Source organism: Mycteria americana, chromosome 9, assembly GCF_035582795.1.
Source record: "Mycteria americana isolate JAX WOST 10 ecotype Jacksonville Zoo and Gardens chromosome 9, USCA_MyAme_1.0, whole genome shotgun sequence".
Taxonomy (NCBI): Eukaryota; Metazoa; Chordata; class Aves; order Ciconiiformes; family Ciconiidae; genus Mycteria; species Mycteria americana.
The window spans coordinates 41,706,096-41,724,620 of NC_134373.1; the positions used below are offsets into that span (position 1 = coordinate 41,706,096).

Sequence of the window (18,525 nt, forward strand, 5' to 3'; positions counted from 1 at the left end):
GGAACCGAGGTGGTGATGTTCAGATTATAAATCACATGGCAGATGGAAATGGGGTTTGGTTGGAGCCATCCATGGCTCCGGCTCCTACATGCCTCATGCAGAAACATGAAAGTGGAAATGAACTCTGAAAGTGTATTTGCTAACAGACTAAAGGTATGGTTAAAAGAGGAAAAAAAAAATGCAGATAATTTAATATATTCAAAGCATATCCTGAATGATGATGTGCCCATGGGAATAGGACAAATGCAGAAACGAGACTGGCAGATCACAGCATGGTTTACCACAGCATGATCCGTTGGAAAAAATATCATCAAATCTTCTGATGCTGTAGCAGACAAGGGCTCCACTCTCATTCTGAGCTGGAGAAAAGCAAAAGCTTTTGCAGTGCTGGTTAAACATGACCAAGTCTCTGCTCACAGTGGAATGAAGACCTGAGGAGCTGTTCATCAGGAAATTATTAACCCCAATGATGCGCCACGACCTACGGTTCCTTGTTGTGGTTGTCTTGTCATATGGAGAATCTGCTCCCTTTCGGATTGGTAATAGAGCAGAACAAGACGTGTTATTAAAGAGGTGCCAGCAGGAAAGGAAAGCTGCGTACATGGAACCATAACTTCCCAATTTAGAATGTTTTAATATGTCACAGCTGACATGAGGTCACTGTTTTCTTAATAATCTTTTGAGTTGGTCATCTAGATATGTGACTTCAGAGTGAAACTCCTGAGTCTGAAACTCACCATCACGCAAAAACTCAAGGGTAGACAAGTCAACTGGTGCAAATCTTGCTGCAGGACTGGGAGAGCCCCATTCTCACCTGGGAAAAGGGAGTGTTCATCGAATGCCCCGATGGTCAGGAGCCTGGAGAGCTGAGCACGTAACGCTGCTGATTTCACCGCTGCTTCAGCCTGGGTTCTTACCACACATTAACCACAGATACCGCGTGTCCAGAGAAGGGCAACGGAGCTGGGGAAGGGTCTGGAGCACAAGGCTGATGGGGAATGGCTGAGGGACCTGGGGTTGTTCAGCCTGGAGAAAAGGAGGCTGAGGGGAGACCTCATCGCTCTCTACAACTGCCTGAAAGGAGGCTGTAGAGAGGTGGGGTTGGTCTCTTCTCCCAGGTAACAAGTGATAGGACGAGAGGAAATGGTCTCCAGTTGAGCCAGGGGAGGTTTAGACTGGATATTAGGAAATTTTACTTCACTGAAAGGGTTGTCCAGCATTGGAACACGCTGCCCGGGAAAGTGGTTGAGTCCCCATCCCTGGAGGTATCTAAAAGCCGTTTGGATGAGGTGCTTAGGGACATGGTGTAGTGGTGGGCTTGGCAGTGTTAGGTTTACGGTTGGACTCGATGATCTTAAAGGTCTTTTCCAACCTGTGCGATTCTGTGATTCTGTGAAGCAGAGAGAAAATAAGAAGGAAAAGCTTAAAGCAATGGTAATGGTAATAACGTCCTTAATGGCAGTTTCTTTGAGGAGAAGGTACATTGTTTGCTTCAGCGGTGCTGCACCTATTGCACTCACATGCAACTAGCGTGTAACCAGAGTGTAAGACTGATGTCCTATTTTTGGCCAAACTTAACTGCATTTTTGCTACCCTTTAGAATAGGTAAAACAGACCTGCAGGTACGGACAGCCTAGGTTTTCCTGATTGGTCATACAGTTGGTCCATGGTCCTCCTGGGTGGGCAGATCGGAGCTCTCCATCCAGCTACAACTCACACGGAGGACTCCAGTAAAAGTTGAGTTAAACAAAGCACATGCTGTGGCACAGCAAGATGCACCCACGTCTCGGATACTGAGTGGCAAGAGTATGTATTTCAGTAACGCCAAATCTTCTCAGCCGCACCTGACAGCGTGAAATTGCTGAGTGGTTGAAAGAAAGAGAATTAGCTAAAAATTAGAGGAAGCTTTAGAATCCTTCAGAACCAAAACAATTCTTTAATCTTTCTGTCTTCCTGCTTCAAATTTGTCATATAAAAGAATGACTTTTTTTTTAAATATTACTTGCTTGTCTGGGTTTGTATGTATATTTTCTATTTCTATTTCAATAGATATGCTGTTATGCGTATCTATTCTAAAGTAATACTGTCTATTAAAAATCTAATGGGGCCTAGGGAAGCCTTTCGTTAAAAATAGATCATAAGAAAATTCTGTCTAAGCTTAGCTAAGATCCATATTACCCATATTTGGGCAGTAAAACTAAGATTTTATAGAAATATCCCCAAGTTTGATACCAATCTGTGTGAAAAGATTTTCTAATGTATTTTTCACTTTCCCCAAGAAATTCGGGAAACTTGGCATCTAAATTATTAACTGAATTTATGTTTATGGTTGATTTCATATTAATAAATTTTTGCTTTGAGAGCCTCTGAAAAATGCATCGCTAAGGTCCTGGGCCGTCTTTTGCCAATTTGACATTAGTTGTGCCCATGCTAAAAGGAAGAATGAAAAAAGGCACCTAAATTATCACAGACAAAGCCACTTAAAACAGATTTTTAAATCTTAGAAACTGTTTGACACATCAGGAGCCTCGATTCCCCGTCCCTGGAGATCAGCATGACTGAGAATTCAGCCCTAGTCACTTCTGAAAATAATGTAATTTATTGCTACAGATCACCCCAGTGAGGTGCTTGGGTTTGGTTTTGCAGGGATTGGGGGGCTGGAGAAAGAGAGGAAGCTTCAGCCTTCAATATAAAGCTAACGTCTATTGTGTCTTTAAAACAAGACATTTACCACCATTTGTTCACGTTTTATGGTTAGGATTTTTTGATAGAAGTATTCCTTTTATTCCCATTTGACAGCATAAAATACAGGTGATCTCTGAGAGCCTGAGCAGCTAATTTTTCTTCTGCATCGCAACACATTTTAGGATCACAGACTAATTTAGGTTGGAAGTGACTTCTGGAGCTCATTGGCTCTGACCCCTACTCAAAGCAGGGCCATGGTGGAAGTTAGCTTTAGCTGCTCTAAGCTTTGTTCAGTGGGTTTTTAAGTATCTCCAGTGGAAAATATTCCCCAGCTTCTCCGGGACACTGCATCAGTGTTCAACCAAACTCACTGTGAATTATTTTTCGTTATGCTTAATCAGTTTCCCTTGTGGCCGCTTGTAACTCTTCCCTCCTCCTTTCATGGTGGACCTCCAAGAAGAGCCTGGTTCTGCTCAGCAATCAGATCCCTCCTTCGCCTTCTCTCCCCACACAGAGCAAACCCAGCTCTGTCAGATGTTCCTCATACGTTAGGTGCTCCAGCTCCCAACCATCTTGGAAGCCCTCTGGACTTGCTCCTGTATGTCAAAATTCTCCAGGTGGAGTATCACAGTGCAGAGTACAGGGCAAGAATCACTTTCATATTTAGCTTGCACTTAAATACATACACTCAATCTTTCAAATTAACTGCAATTTGTTGTTACCAACCTCCACTTTGACCCACGTGATGTCTGCGTGATGATTTTGAACCAGAAATGGGATTTTCCACACCCTGTTTTTCTAAAAGAGGAACCGTGGAGGAGCTGGCATGGCTATCAGCAGGTCCATGCAGAAGCTCAGCAGCTATTCCTGGAAGGGCACCAGGTGGCCCAGCATAGCAGAAGGATTGTGCCTTAAATAGCATTGCAGCTATTTGAGCTCCTGGAAGCTCGGCACTAGCTGCAGTTCATCCTGCCCCACTGAACCAGTATTGCTGGCAACAGCTCTTTCACCTGGAGCTAGCTGCGACTTGGAGCACCTTATTGTATTTCAGTATTTAGCTTTGTGGCTAACAGGAAAAGGGGAGTTACAACAGGCAGTTGGTGTCCAAGCCTTGCAGGTGATGAGTTAATGCCGCTGGGCTGACTGGGATATTCCTGGAAACACATTGCTCCTGCTTCTACATTAGAATATTTTTCCTGGGACATAGCTCATGGCTTGAAGAGTTGAGCCATCTGACCTCTTCAACCATTTAATATTCTCTCTTATAAGGTTCATAAATACAAAGTTTCCTGCCACAGTTAATTTCTCCAGGGGCAGAGAGCCACCAGAAAGGCCATCTTAGAGCAAGAAGAAAGGGCTCGTAGAGTTACTGTGAAGTGCTCCAGTAAATCACAACTTTCCTGACGCATCCCAGAACTGTTGGTTCTTGAGATCATGGGGACAATGCAGCGCAGATCGAATATGTTGACAGACAGATTAATTTCAGTAAATACCACCACAACCTGAGAATAAATCTTCCCCCCACACCGTGGTGATCCTCAGTATCGGACTGTTGTTTCTGTATTGTTCTTCCCCTTACACAGCGCTCCCTCTCTACTTCTTTTGTTAACAGCAATTTAGAATAACCATTTTGTTTCATTTTTCGAAATGATTTTTTTCCTGATTTTGCCATGCGGTATTATATTTTGCTGGAAAGTGGCAAAACAGTACAGGAAAAGCTTGATAATGTTCTCATGACCTTAGGAGGCTACACATTGCAATAAGCCTAAAGCTTTAAACAAAGAAATTGCTATTGGGCTAAATCTATGCATTTGTTTTTCTGTTTTGACAGTAATATACCTTTTCTTGCTAGAGCCACCATATAAAAGTTTTATTGGCTCAGTGTTGAATATAACAAGAAATCAATTAGAAAGTGTTTTCTTTTGCTTTACGGGTTGCTGTGGGTCAGTGGCAGACAATACTTTGTGTGCATTTATTATTATTTGCATTTTGAGTACCGAGTGGGTAACATCTCAGAAGAACGGGTACGTGAACTACAAAGAAATCTGTCTTTATATCTCCTGTTGCAGTTACTGTAATAGAATACTGCCTGATAGTTCAGGCGAGAGGAGAAGGCATCTCTCGCTTCATTATATTTTGTTTTCAAGGAAAACTTAAATCTGTCATTCTTTTTAATCAAAGAAAGCGTAGCCCATGTTGCATTATAATTTCACTGAGAGGAAAAAGCTTGGCAGCTTACAAATGTATTTTGGATAATCCAGACAGGTTGGGATTACAACTCCTTGCAACTCCTAGGCTTTATGGAGCATTTTCCTCTAAAGGATTAACCTGTGACTTCAGGAAAAGCTCACAAAAGTATGTGTGTGCTTAAAATCCAGAAAGAACTGTGCAAAGAAATTCATTAACAAACAACCACTTGGGGACAAATGGGAATGGATTCATTTGGGCTCCTTGAAAATATAACTATTGCACTGGCATTTTTTTCAATCGAAGATTTATACTAAAACTCTGATGTAATTTTCTTTTTATATAACAGCAGTATTTTCCACTCCTTTATTTCTCCTTTGTTTCTAAGAGTGATTAATTAGTAACACTATTCAGGTACTTGCAGAAACATTACCAAACCCAGTCATTCTTTTGTCTTATAAGATTTTTGCTACACCTGGAGTAGCCAGAAGCACTTGGTGTTCTAATTTTTAATCTCATAGGCATTATTCAGGATTTCAGGGTTAGAAATTCCCATCACACCTGAGACATTCCCTGATTTTCCTGGGAACAAGCATGGGACATACTGCACAAATGTTACTAGAGCCTTCGAAGCCTCAGGAGCAAGGAGTAAAGCTTGCCAGAAGTTTGTCTGGCATTGACTCACCGTGGGGTAACCTAGATAGAAAGTGAAACGGTTGCAACTGGTTTTCTAGTACGGTGTAACAACGCCTGTGCAGGCTTTTCAGAAACTGTCCCACGTGGGTTGTTTGCCTCTTCCGTTCTCTTCTTGTTTCAAGCTGTTTTCAGCTGCTCCTGCTCCTCTGTGCACTGGCTCTCCAGTAAATCCTGCCTCTTCCCCATGACCTGTGCCTGCTGGAAACTAGGTGTTTGCAGTGCCCTGAGATGTCTTCTGCCCAGGAGCCACCCTAGGAGACACTGGGTGGCTACCTGGGCATTTCTGAGCCTCCTCGGTTATTCGATTCGCTGGGGAGAAGGCAGTCTCCCTGCACTTCTACACAGAGTGAAATTTTTATTTAAAATATTTATGACAAAATTATCTTTTCTCAGGCTTTCCCATTCCTATTTGGCTACATATCTTCATCGTAGTTCCACCAATATTACCTTGAGTTATCCATAACTTGCATTTGCAAGCTTCCAAGGCTTACATGTGAAAACTCAAACTTGAAGGCATCACCTTTCCCACACTTTCACCAGCGTCCTCTTACCCTCTCTGCTCTATCCCACGCCCACAATTCAGCTCCCACTTTTAACTCTTCTTCCTTTTTTTCCTGTGTGAAGTTCAGAGAAATGTTGTGAACAGGTACTGCTGTCTATACTCCAAACCTGAGTCCGGGACACAGGGAGGCAGCTCTACACATCCAGCTTCAAGTTCAGTCTTCGAGGAATATGTAGTTAGACTCAGCTGTGTGAAAATATCCTCTCGAGATCAATTCAAAGGGAAACAAAAGCTCTCAGAGGCGTGAACGGCATTATTCATGCAGTGAGAGTGCTTGCGGATCTGTATATGCACCAAACTTCCCTCTTCTTGATTACTCAGCTTTCTCCCAGCGTTGAGCTGGTGTGTACTCCAGAGTGGCCTTTTCTCAGCTCTGCATTGCACCCAAAACATGGTGTGCCTGCACCATGCCCTTGGTGCATACAGTCCACCCCTCGCCACCACACGCCCTGGGCAGCTGACCCAGCCCAGCACTCAACGACTGGGACGTGTAGTGACCATGGGCCAGCTGCAGCTCCTCACCCAGCTCCTGCCAGTTCCTACTGCCTAAATACACCACGTGGAGCTGGCTGCACGGGAAGGGCTGGTTGAATACACATGAACATCTACAGCTGGTAGCTCACTTGCCTTTTTTAATACAACTAGTTCATCCTCTCTTATCCCTGTTTGCTCCTGCCTCTCCCATCGTTTGAGTTCAAATCCCTGAAGCGGGGCTTTCCAGGACAGGACCCAGCAATGGGTGCGAGGCATTGAGGTCCACCTCAAATGTAAACACGCTGCTCCTCCTTCCAAAAAGTGTTTAACTGTGAACCAAAAGCACAAGAGTGAAGAAGCTGAGCATGCTAATAGGCAAACTTCTCCCATCTTTTCAGGGAGCAATGCTGAATCATTAGTCACTTAAATAAGAATAAATTGCTCAGCTGAGCACAGCTTGCCACATTGTTCCTGAGGAAGCAATAGCTGGTATAAATGCGTGACTTTCCTGGAAGCAGGTCTTCTAACGTGTTTGTATATTTGTCAAGATATGACTGTATATGTAGCAAGATATTTCTGAACTGGTCAATGACAGTGACCAACAGCAATTTGGAAATGGCAATACTATATCAGATTTGCTGTGACTGATATCCGCATAATAAAACTGTCTTTTAAATACTATTTTCTTAAAAAAAAACCTTTGGCAAAGAAATACAGACATTTGAAGCTTGAATACATTTTTAAACCTGTATATTGATTGCATAACTTGCAACAGAAGACTAAAAACTTTCTTTCGTTATTATGAATTCATGCACTGAGAGTGTACTACAAACAGTATCACCACTGTACTATTCATTGCCAACGTGACACTTTCGTTTTCCTTTTGACTTTTCTTGCAGTCAAGCTAATATTTTTATTTCTTGATGCACAACAACCTTGTTGAGAGACTCTTGTTTTTCTGCGATTGCTTTCAGTCCCATTTTCCAGAAAAATGGGGGAAGTACAGAATGCACAACAGTACTCCAAGTGATAATAAACTTCCCTCTGATTAGCATCACAGGCAAATAAAAGTACAATCTTTCCTCCCAGGGAAACGCCTCTAGACTACAATTGACAACAGTGATTTGGGGCAGGGGAATTGCTGCGAGGAGCGAGACCTGGGTTATTTCTGCACAGCAGCTATCATTGGTGAGAGGAAATCGTTCTCACAAAGTGGTCTTTTGCAAGCACCGGTTAAAGGGTGTCATGCCATCCTTTCACTGCCCAAGCCTGGCAAGCCTTGATAGAGAGCGCGAGTGGCCTGTGCTACCAGGGACGCTGGTGAGACCCAGCTTGGTGGTAACCTACGGGGTGGTGGCATTCAGAGGAACAGCGTGACCCAGAAAGAGCAAGAGGAGGAGTAGCAACCACAGGCATCTTGCTGCTGTAGAGATGGGGTGGCTACCTGGTTCTACCCCAGCTGTACAGAAGCACCGAGGAGATTTTCTTTTTTAAGGGGTTATGGAAGGACTTAAGAGTTTTAGAAGGGAAAAAAAGACTGAGATCTGACGGTGTGCACGCTAAAGGTCTGGTATACACACAGATAAAGGAAAACAAACCGTACTGGAGAAGGTAGAGTTTTGCTGGTATAAGAGCATTTACAGCAGAAGCTTTCTGCCTGGACACCTCAAAAAGCCTCGGACTGTGCCCATGCTGGAACTCACAAAATCCAGAATTCAGCCAGGCACCCCGATGTCAGGCTCGCACTCAAGCTATCCCGCCACAATGGAAAAAAACAGCGCGCCGCATCGGCAAAGGTGTCTTTCCATGGGGAGACACTTTGCTGCCAGCTGCCCCATGGTTCCTATTTTCAGCGTATGAAGCCATTAAATATGCCCTTCCCGCACCAGCGAGGACTGCTACTCCAGGTCAGGCTGCAGCAAATCGTATCAGCCTCAGAACTAGGTGGGCAGGGAAAATGTTGCCATTTTTAGTCAGTGAGAAAAATTGTTATATCTGGGCCACTAATCCAGACGACTGCCATTGACAAGATTTTTTTTTTTTAGGTAAGCTTGTGGCTTTTAGGGTATTGATAAAAAGTTACATTTTGTGTATTTCCCAATTTCTTATTTTTACAGTGGCTTGCAAATTTATTTTTAGAAAGCAGACCCACTTCTACCCATGCATTAAAATTCAGCAGAATTATGAAGCTCTGAAGAGGAAAGGGAGCATCTCTTACTGCTGGGGCAAAGGTTTTCACAGAGTCCATTTTAGGGAAATTCCTTCACTCTGGCTTCTGAACTCTGAATAAAAATTGTAACAGTTTTTAATGTTCTGTGATTCTTACTTTATTGGCACGCACAAAGTCAGTGATGTGTCTGGGAAGTGGCAGGACGGGGTTTATTTTTTCATTTTTAACGCAAGCTGGGGAGCTCCCAGCTCCTCAGAACATACTGATTAAAAAAAAAAAAATATTAAAAAAATCTTGTATTTGCCTCCTGCGCTGCAAGACATTGGGATAAATTTGTATATATTTGTAAACTTAGTTATGTCTTTCTCTACTAGATTTTTCTAAATGACAGTTGAGTAAATCTCTCTCTTCCTAAGGCCTACTGTTACTTTCCAAAACTTAACAGTATAAATACAATCCTTACCATGCATCAATTTTAGCAGTATTTTTCTAGTTCCTGTCATAACCATTCTTTTCCTCTTTACTGGTCACTGCATTGTGAAGTTGCTTTTTTGCCTGGTAGTAAAACAAGTGAATGTGCAACTTTTACACAAGTCATGTGTCAGCAGTGGAAGCTGCAGCGCTCTTCAGAACGACCAGGCAGGGACTAGCCCGTACCGCGCCGAGCATCATCTGGTTTTGTTTAGTACAAAGGGTTTTTTTTTCAGTTGAGGAGGAAGGGGCAAGAATAGGGAAGAGTATTTGTTTGTCTTAAGAGAAATAATAAAAATCTATGCTGAGATTTCCTCATATAGAGGAGGGCTTTGGTATTTATACTATTTGGCATTAACCCCTTCTGTTCACTCACATATATTCTATTAATGACATAGAAGAAGCTGTTACTTTGAAACCCCTGGCCAGTCTGCCAAACCTACACGTGAGTAACCAAACCAGCTGCCTTCACGTGGCCTCACTTCACGCTTTCACTGCAACGTCTGCAAGATCACACCATGTGATGCCGATGATGCTGCACTGGGTCTCCTGTCAAATCTTGCCTGTCAAATACCAGAAGAACGACCGATTCCCTCCGTGCTGACCATTTTCAACATTAAGTGATGTCAAATAGGTTCAAAATGCTTTTGGTAGACTTTTTAGAGTTTATGATTTTCAGTGGGTGTATCTCTTGAGACACGGTGATTTCTGTGTTATGAATACATGTATCATATTTAAGCTATGAATATCCTTATTATTAAATACCCTTTGGCAAAAAAGTATTGCTGTTTTAGAACACCGCTTTGTTTTCAAATGCCTCATTTTTGCTTCCTATTCTATCCTGCCTGTTTTAAAAATCAGCCCCAGATTCTTGTGTTTCTGAGCTGCACTCATATTGACGGCTAATGGCTTTGCCTGATGTTCTGTATATGCTCCATGTAAATACTAACTGTGAGAGAGATGAATATAGACATGTATGCATGTCTACATCAATGAAGAACAAATTTCAGCCTACAAAGGTAAAACTTAATGTTTTTATCAGCGCCTATGAATGACCTCTCTTCAAACGAAAGCTTTTGCAACCTCAGTGATTGCTATCTGTTGGGCAAACTCGTTGTTCTGTGTAGTCTGTGTCATAGAAGGGTATGAGGAAATTGTCATACAAACGTGCAGGAATTATGGAATATAATTCTAAAACAAATTCATCTGGTTTCATTAACTGCATTGTTGTTAACTTACTTGTTGAACAGTGTCATAAAAGAGCACAGTCACAGTCAACAGTAGATTTATCTTTTGACTAAGAATCCAAGATTTTATACAACAGGAAGCAGCTGCACCAGGTTCCTTTGAAGAGCTGATGACCCCTCCTGCTGCCTGGGTTCACCTGCAGACATAAAGCACGCCTTCCTTTCATTTTACACGTATTTCTTGACATGGATGTTTTTGGTATAAAACTCTTAAATCAGGAGCTTCCTGCTGCTTCCTAGCTCAAGCATCTTTCATTGTTTTACCTTCCTGCGATAATTTTGGGAATCAGCTATTTTCATAGCTGCCTTTTTATTTAGTTTTATATGGTGTCTGTTGCTGTTAGGCTCAAGATTTTAACTTAATTTTTGACTTTTATAATTTTCATTCAGAGCTTTACATCTCCCAAGAAGCTATTCCATACTGGATTTCAGGTTTTGGCTGATAGGTTTTGGCGACCTTAAAGAGGAAAACGTGCAGGCTGCCAGTCCCCTAAACCCTTTGAATAATTTGAAATAGAAATGGTTTGGAACAGCTGATACATTTAACTCTGAACATTAGCCACTAAGCATGCTTAGTAGCTACTTTGATCAAGCTCTTTTTCCTGACAAAACCCCCTTTGAAATGAATAGGACAGAGGTTCCTTTCACTTCAATAGGAGTTCTCAGACATAGGGAGAAAGAAGGACTTCATAACCTTTAAAAAGACTCCCCTAGTCCATTCATAGATCTCCTGGAAAGCTCAGCACTTTCCCTTGTGCTGAAGTTACTAAGCCAGCCTCCTGGCTACTTTTAGGCTCCCTTCTAGTGAAGCTTTGCTTAAACATGAGATCAAAACACTCTACAATGAGGCTGCTGCTGCTGCTACCAAGGCAGGAACCTTGAATGTACAACGGCTGTATCAGTGACATCGGAAATATTTGTTAGCGTAGATTCGTCAGCATCACTTTCCTAATCGCGTCTGCTAATCCTCGTGCAGCGTGTACCTGGCGCGTTGCAGAAGACGAAGACAATTCTTCTATACGCTTCATATCATGATGATTACTGTTCTGTATTTACAGTCAAGTCATTAGCAACCTAAAATTCTAGTTATCTTTTAACACCATACAATTAATTAAGGTTTCAAACGCCCCACAAGGCTGAATAACGCCATGCCTTGTCAGAGGCTGTTAACCGCTTCTGGAATCTCTGTTTCTGTACTGTCCATGCATTTGGGGTTTTAATACTTCTTGTACTTATGAGGTAACAGCACACAAAGTAAAGAACTATTACATGCTCGTGACATAACATGTTGCCATAATGTACACTGAGATTTCTTGACATAATCGCCCATAAGTGATGCTTCTGCTTGGCGTACGACTAATGCAGTGAGATGTATGTTATTAGAAAAAAAAAAAAAAAGAAACAGAAGAAACTTGCAAAAAGACCACCAGAAATGACCCAGGCTTTAGGCAGCTACAGTGAGAACAAGCATTCCTTGTGTTAAATGTCACAGTGGAGAAGCAGAACCAAAAGCAAGGGCATGATAAAGCACCCGAGCCTATGTAACTCTAACATTTCCAGTGATATATGTGTTCAAATGAAATGCGGGTATTTTTGGTCTATCCAGTATGCAAGTGTGCATATTCAGTTCATTACCTTACACAGAAAATATGAAGACAAGTCAGAATTCAACTACTGAACACATAATCTCATTTGAGACATTGTTTCCTTGATTCGTGCATCAGAAGTAAGTTATTTTATCTATAGGTCAGGTACAGCTCATAATGTTTTTACAGCTGAAATTCTTCAGAAAACCTGTAATATTTTACAAGATGAAGAGATCAGATTATGTACTGAAAAGATGTATGGTTCTGGCTTAAAGCTAAGGTAATGTAAGTTGAAACTTTAGTTCTACCCATGTTCAGCTCTGGGCAAGGGCTTTTTTGGCTACATAAAAAAACCTCAGTATCCTACAGGGCATCATTTAAAAAAAATTGCACTGCTTGTAGAAATAAAATAATGGGATGAGTTTAGGACTAAGAGCCACCTTGAGGGTAAATATGTTGCATTTTTGTTGGGTTTTTTTTGGTTTAAGCAGTGAAGAAGAACAGAACACGCACACAAAGGGAAAAGGTTATTATTATCTATTGTTCAGTTGTGCTAACTGAAAAAGCACAAAAATCTGACGGCAGTGTGTAAAATGCCTCTTTCTTGCTAGAAGGGAAGCAGAAAGAGGAAAGTCCTTCTTGTCTTGTAACTGCTTGAGGAAGTACTTCAGGAGGAACTGCCTGTTCCATGCAGCTAACCTAACCTTTTCAAAGGCACGCTATCTGTACAGCAGGGCCATAACAGAATCTGTGTAATGGCATTTATAAGGAAAATGCATGAAATGTGAGCTGAAAATGTGTTTTATTTACTGAGACTGGAATTCATGCCCCTCACATGCTCTTTGTCAACAACTGTAGGGGAAGCTCACACTTGGGTACAACTTCAAATGTCTGTGCTAAGACGTGAAGGTGTGTCCCAGCAGGTGAGGCTGAATTTGGTTCAGCGTTTACTTTAGACACATATTTAAGTAGCTGATAAACAAGACAACTTCAGGTGGTGGCCTGGTGGGGGAACATTCACAGAACTCCTCTCCCCCTTTCACTAAATCAGTCCTCAAAAATGCGAACCTACCTCCTGAGCTGCTGAGGGCTGCAGTGACTATCCTTGCTGCCACCTTTGTCCAGCCGAAACAGCATGACTATCTTTATTTCAGCTTCTAGTTTCTCAGAGTTGTTGAGGCTAGCGTATTCTAGAGAGCTGCAAGGATGCACAAGATGCAGAGTCTCCGTCTCAGGAAGAGCCCATGGCTTAATTTGCTTTATGACCTCCGTATCAGTGCTGCACAGCAAGGCTGAGATGCCAAAGCTCATGCAGAAGTGCGTTGCAATTCCTCTTTGGAAAATGGCAACCGTCTGCTGCTACCAATCAACTGTGAATCAGTTTGGGTGTATCAAACCGATTTTGGGTGTTGGAAGTTTGGCCACTTCTAAAATGGTGCCAAACTATAAATTCTAAGCTAGAAACTACACAAGTTTTAAATATTTGCATGTTAATTCTAATCCAAGTCAAGAAATGTCTGTCTTTATGAATACAAATATTTGAAGGGAATTATAACTAAGTGCAATCTATCACAGTTTTGTTCTCTGTTCCTTTTCTCATAATTTTTAAAGCTTCATTTGTTCATATGATTATTACTGAACATTAACCTGATGCTTTCATAGGAGTAGATAATATAATAAAGATCTCTCTCCCAAGCTAATTTGGTCCATGGCTCATGAATGTAATGTTATTGCTGCTTCCTTTCTCTTCTGTATTACTGCACTTGGTTCATCTTCCTTACCTCTCTCTAGCTGACACAATTCTTTATTCTTCATTTTGTAAATCATGTGTTTATCATGAACAGAAGTTGTATTTGCTATATAAAACCATATAAATAATGAATGCAGCAGGTAACTAAAAATGAACAGCAATTCAGAGACTGAACCTATTTGGTCAAGCTTTTTTTTTTTTTTTTTTTTTTTAGATAAAAAAATGGAATATTAGATACAGTTGGTACTGTGGTCCAAATGGTAACACAGTCAAGTTTTGTGTGCCTAACAGTTCCAGTTTATTCCAGAGGCAGAAAATTGCCCTGACAACTCCTGTAAGAGCTCTGAGGTGGAGGGGAGAAAAAGCAGCTGGCCTGATCTCAGGGTGTCAAAATAATATGGAAGTGATGAGGTATTTGAAGTACTAAAGGCCTTTGATGAAGGGCTTTGCAGCCTAAAGTCAATGCATTGAACCGATGTGGGAAGCTCTGCATCGGTGGAGGACCGTGGCTTTGTCCACGTGGAGAACTCGGGATTATTCTTTCCAAGTCGGACGCCTTGTTCCTGTTCAGCGTTGCATCCTTTGAAAGCGGGCCGAAGCAAACAGGAGCAGGCACTTCCACAGTAGAAGAGCATCAAGGGGCACACACCACGCCGCTATCCCTGCGTAACTCCAGACCTACGGACAGGTCTTTAATACAAACTTCTGGGCATGAGAAGCACCTTATTTTGCGGTACGCAGAACTTCAGCCCCTCTTCGAGGCTCAGTCCATGCAGAGAGCGATACAGGACATCGCTCTCGATGGAAAAGGAAAAATCGAGCGGCTATGAGTTTGTTTCTGAAGTTTTGGTTTGTAACGATAACTGAAGTTAATGCTCCTGACGGCTGTTTTTATTGCTAAAACGTTTTAATCCCAAAACAGCTAACGATGCGAGCCGTCAGCCCGCGCCGTGGAGAGGAGCCCGGGGCCGGGGACGCGGGCTCCAGCACCGGCGAGAACGAGCCCGCCCTTCCCGCCTCGCAGCCATCACCCGGGCCTCCCGCCACCGGCACGGGGCGACCCTCGGTGTCTGTCACCGGCTCCGCTCCGGGGCGGCCGGCAGCGGCGGCGGCCGGCGAACCGCGGCGCTCGCAGCCACCACCCGCCCCGGCGCCACTTTCTCCAGTCACACGCTCCGCCCGCAGCGGGGGGCGGCGGGGAGACAGCGAGTCCCCCCCGTCAGCCCGGCCCGGCCCGACCCGGCTCAGCGGCCGCCCCACACGGCCGCGTCCCGCCGCCCCCCTCAGCCTCCCGCCCTCGGCTGCGCGCGCACCGCGGCTGCCCCTCTCCTCCCTCCTCCCTCCCGGTCTCCCCCCCCGCCCCCCCCCCCGAGCTCTCGCGTTGGCTGTCGGGATCGCTGGCCGCTTTGGTTAATGTCCGCCATGTTTGCCATGGCGCAGGGAGCGGATCGAGCGAGCCCGGCGCGGATCTAGGGCTGCGGGGCGTGCGCTGTGAGCTACGGGCGGCCCCGCGGAGAGCTGTTCCGGGGCGGCGGGACTCTCCATGGTGGTGCGGGCCGGGTGCGGGAGCGGCTGGGAGGCGGCGGCGAGGCCGCACTGAAGGCCCCCCCGCCCGCCCGGCCCCGGGGTGTTATTGTGAGGGGGAGACAATGAGCAAACTCTCCTTCCGAGCCCGGGCGCTAGACGCCGCCAAACCGCTGCCCATCTACCGCGGCAAGGACATGCCCGACCTCAACGACTGCGTCTCCATCAACCGGGCTGTGCCGCAGATGCCCACGGGGATGGAGAAAGAGGAGGAATCGGTAAGGGAGCCGCGCAGGGGGGGCACCATTGTTTATCAGACACCCCCCTCCCCTCACGGGAAATAGGCCATTGGCATTCACCAAGCGCACTACGCACGCTCCCCACCGCAGCGCTGCACGGTTCTTATGGGGCCCTGCGCAAAGAGCGCAGCGTAAACTGCTGTCCGACGCCGTAAGCGGGCCCTGCTCCGCCATCTTCTTTGCGTCCCGACTCGCGAGTGTTTTGATTAGTGTGGGGGGGGAGGCCTTTACGCTAGCGTAAGAAGGAGGAAGGCGCAAGATGCATCTCTGAATGAGCGAGCGAGCGCTGCGGCCGCAGTTGGCGTAGCGTGCCTTTGCTGCCGCCGCTTCCCTTGTGCGTGGGGAGCGGGAGCGGGGCGGCGGCGGCGCGGCTCGGAGTGCCGGCCCGCCGGGGCGGCCTGGCGGCGGCCCTGCGGAGGGGGAGCGGAGGAAGCGGGACGCTTCCTTACTACAGCCTGTCCACATGTGCGCTGGCAGGGTAGGGGGCTGGACGGCGAGCAGCTTTGGCTCGTAGAGCTCGTTCCCTGCTGCAGATGCTGTGGGAGAAATTCTCGGTGGTTGTAACGAGTGCGCGTCCTGCCCGTACTTTTTCAAAAGAGGTGTTTTGTGCTGCGCGGTGTGCGTCAAATGTCAAATGCATCAGCTGGACGTGTTGCACTAAGTGTTAGGCTTTTAAGCGTTTAGATGATTTCTGAATAAACCAGCAAGTGTTAAAAAGTGGATACGTGATGCTGGTTCTTCTGGTCGTGTTACAGAGGGAAAAAGCTTTTGCCCACTTAAGTAAAGATAAGTTTCCGGGGTTTTTGAGGAGCAGTAGGGCAGCACCGCTTTGAAAATGCTTGCCCACGGTTTTGGTGTCATTTGAGCGTAGTGGTTTGTCTTGCTGATCTTTAAACATCGACTCTTGTGCTCCTTAGAGTTGTATAAGGCTTCGATATAGGCTGTCGCCTGATGTGGCTGGACTTGTATGTAGAGTCGATAGTAACGGCACCCTCAAGAATTTCTTCAATGAATCCGTGTCTCCGCCTCAGCCAAACCTCTGTGCTGTGGATTGGCTTTTCGGAGGTTACAGCTGTCAAAGGAGGCTCCATGCCTTTCTGATTGGTTTTCTGACTTGACTGTCGGTATTAAAAGGAATCCTCTGTCTTACCGTTGTGGGTTTTTTTGTTGGGTTTTTATTTTTTTTTTATTTCCCCCATTGTTTTACAATATGTAAATACACTGTGATCAAAACTTCCAGTACTTCCCGAAGAGTAAATTTCTGCTAGAATCTGGGAGCATATTTAAAAGCAACGACAGTGTGGTACTAACGAAGCAGTCTTAGAGAGTAATTTGGTTTTCTCAGTCTCTAAAGTCTACTTGCAGTGGTGTGGTGGCACTTAATATTTATAAAATATAGCTTATTTTTCAAAATGATTGTGTTTATTTTGATAAATCATGTTTTAAATAAACTTGGTAATGGAAAATTGCTGTAAGAGCTCAAGCAAGCCGCTTGTGGACTGCTTAAATGATTGTGAAGAAGATTAGACTTATACTTGAGTAAAACTGCTTTAGTGTTGCACTAAAATGTCACTTTTCTGTAAGAGTGAGGTTGATATTCTCTGCACTCAAATGTGGCTATATTTGATATATTATGTAATAGTCTCAAAATGAAATGGCCATCGAAGCAATATATAAGCGTAGTGCTAGACACATCAGCCAGACAAGATTATAAACTGTACTATTAATAGAGTGTTTAGATTATTGCCACGCAGTGACAGTTTCATTCATGGAGTAGCCCTTTTCCCAGTGTTGCACAAATAATTCTTTAATGTAAATTTTTGTGGTAGTGGTATGTAAAGCCCTTCTAGGAAAGGCTGTTGTAGATGACTGTAGTTAAATATTTGAGAAATATTTAAACAGCTTTTATTCATAGCAAATACTGCTATGATCGATTTGATGTGTTTTGAAAGGGACTTTTGCAGGGGAAAGAGGGAGATCCATGTGTTCATTTCTGACATCTCAATTACTCGAGTTTCTCAAGGCCTTTTTTTAGCCCAGCCTTTGGCCACGGGTGCATCTTGTGAAAGGGGTTTGGACCATCAGGGTAGCTGATGATTTACATTTGCTCTACAAAGACACAAAGCTGATGTTACGCTGGCTTCGGTATGCTGCTCTCCTTGCTGTGCCACCCTGCGTGAAGCCTTGGTGAAACCAGAAAGGTCTTGTAGTACAGTGTATCATGGGGTCAAATATCATCTTCCAAGTCTGACTTTCACTGAAAATAACTGTGTATTTACTGATTTGCAAGATTTAAAATGGTTAAGATTGACATGTCTGTCTGACCTGTTCTTTATAACCTAGTCTTGCTACTACAGGCATATGATTTGCTTTGTTCATGATTGATATTTCGTATCTACAGAAATGCAGATTTTGGTCCATTTGTTTTTAATGTGGGGTTTTTTTGGTGGGTTTTTTTGTTTGTTTTTTTAACTAGTACTATTGTTTGGAACATAAAAAGGTTTAAAGATGGGGGGGTGCTTAATGATTATCACTCATTTCTACCAGTATTACTAAAGTTATTTGGACTGCATATTAAAATGTCATACAGTTGCTGTAATCCCAGACTGGGCAACAATACGCGCTGCTAGTCATCCCACTACAAAAAATTATACTGCCCATTTTGTCAGTAGGAGCATCTTTGTTTGAGTTTTCTTGTGATTTGATCTTGATGAATATTCTGGAACTATTTCTATTTAAGTAGCTTAGAGATTTATATCCACTTGCAGTATTTTACAAATCAGCAGCTCATTTCTCTCACTTGGAGATTCCAGCTGTGAAAGAATTAGGCTTCTGGTCTGTAGCATGTTTATGTTAGCAAGTGTTTATAATTTG

General features: G+C 43.8%; 2 protein-coding genes across 2 annotated transcripts in view; both read left to right on the forward strand.

The window, feature by feature from the left end:
* MBD5 (methyl-CpG binding domain protein 5) overlaps nt 1–9,958 on the forward strand; it is a 171,709-nt gene extending 161,751 nt beyond the window's left edge. The window contains exon 18 of the transcript XR_012777168.1: nt 7,694–9,958. The gene's annotated coding sequence lies outside the window, so the exon portion shown is untranslated. The remainder of the gene's footprint in view (nt 1–7,693) is intronic.
* A 5,255-nt stretch (nt 9,959–15,213) lies between these two features.
* Nucleotides 15,214–18,525, forward strand: part of EPC2 (enhancer of polycomb 2) — a 51,188-nt gene continuing 47,876 nt past the window's right edge. Inside the window, exon 1 of the mRNA XM_075511727.1 lies at nt 15,214–15,630. Coding sequence (XP_075367842.1) covers nt 15,478–15,630 — 153 coding nt within the window. The 5' untranslated portion in view covers nt 15,214–15,477. The remainder of the gene's footprint in view (nt 15,631–18,525) is intronic.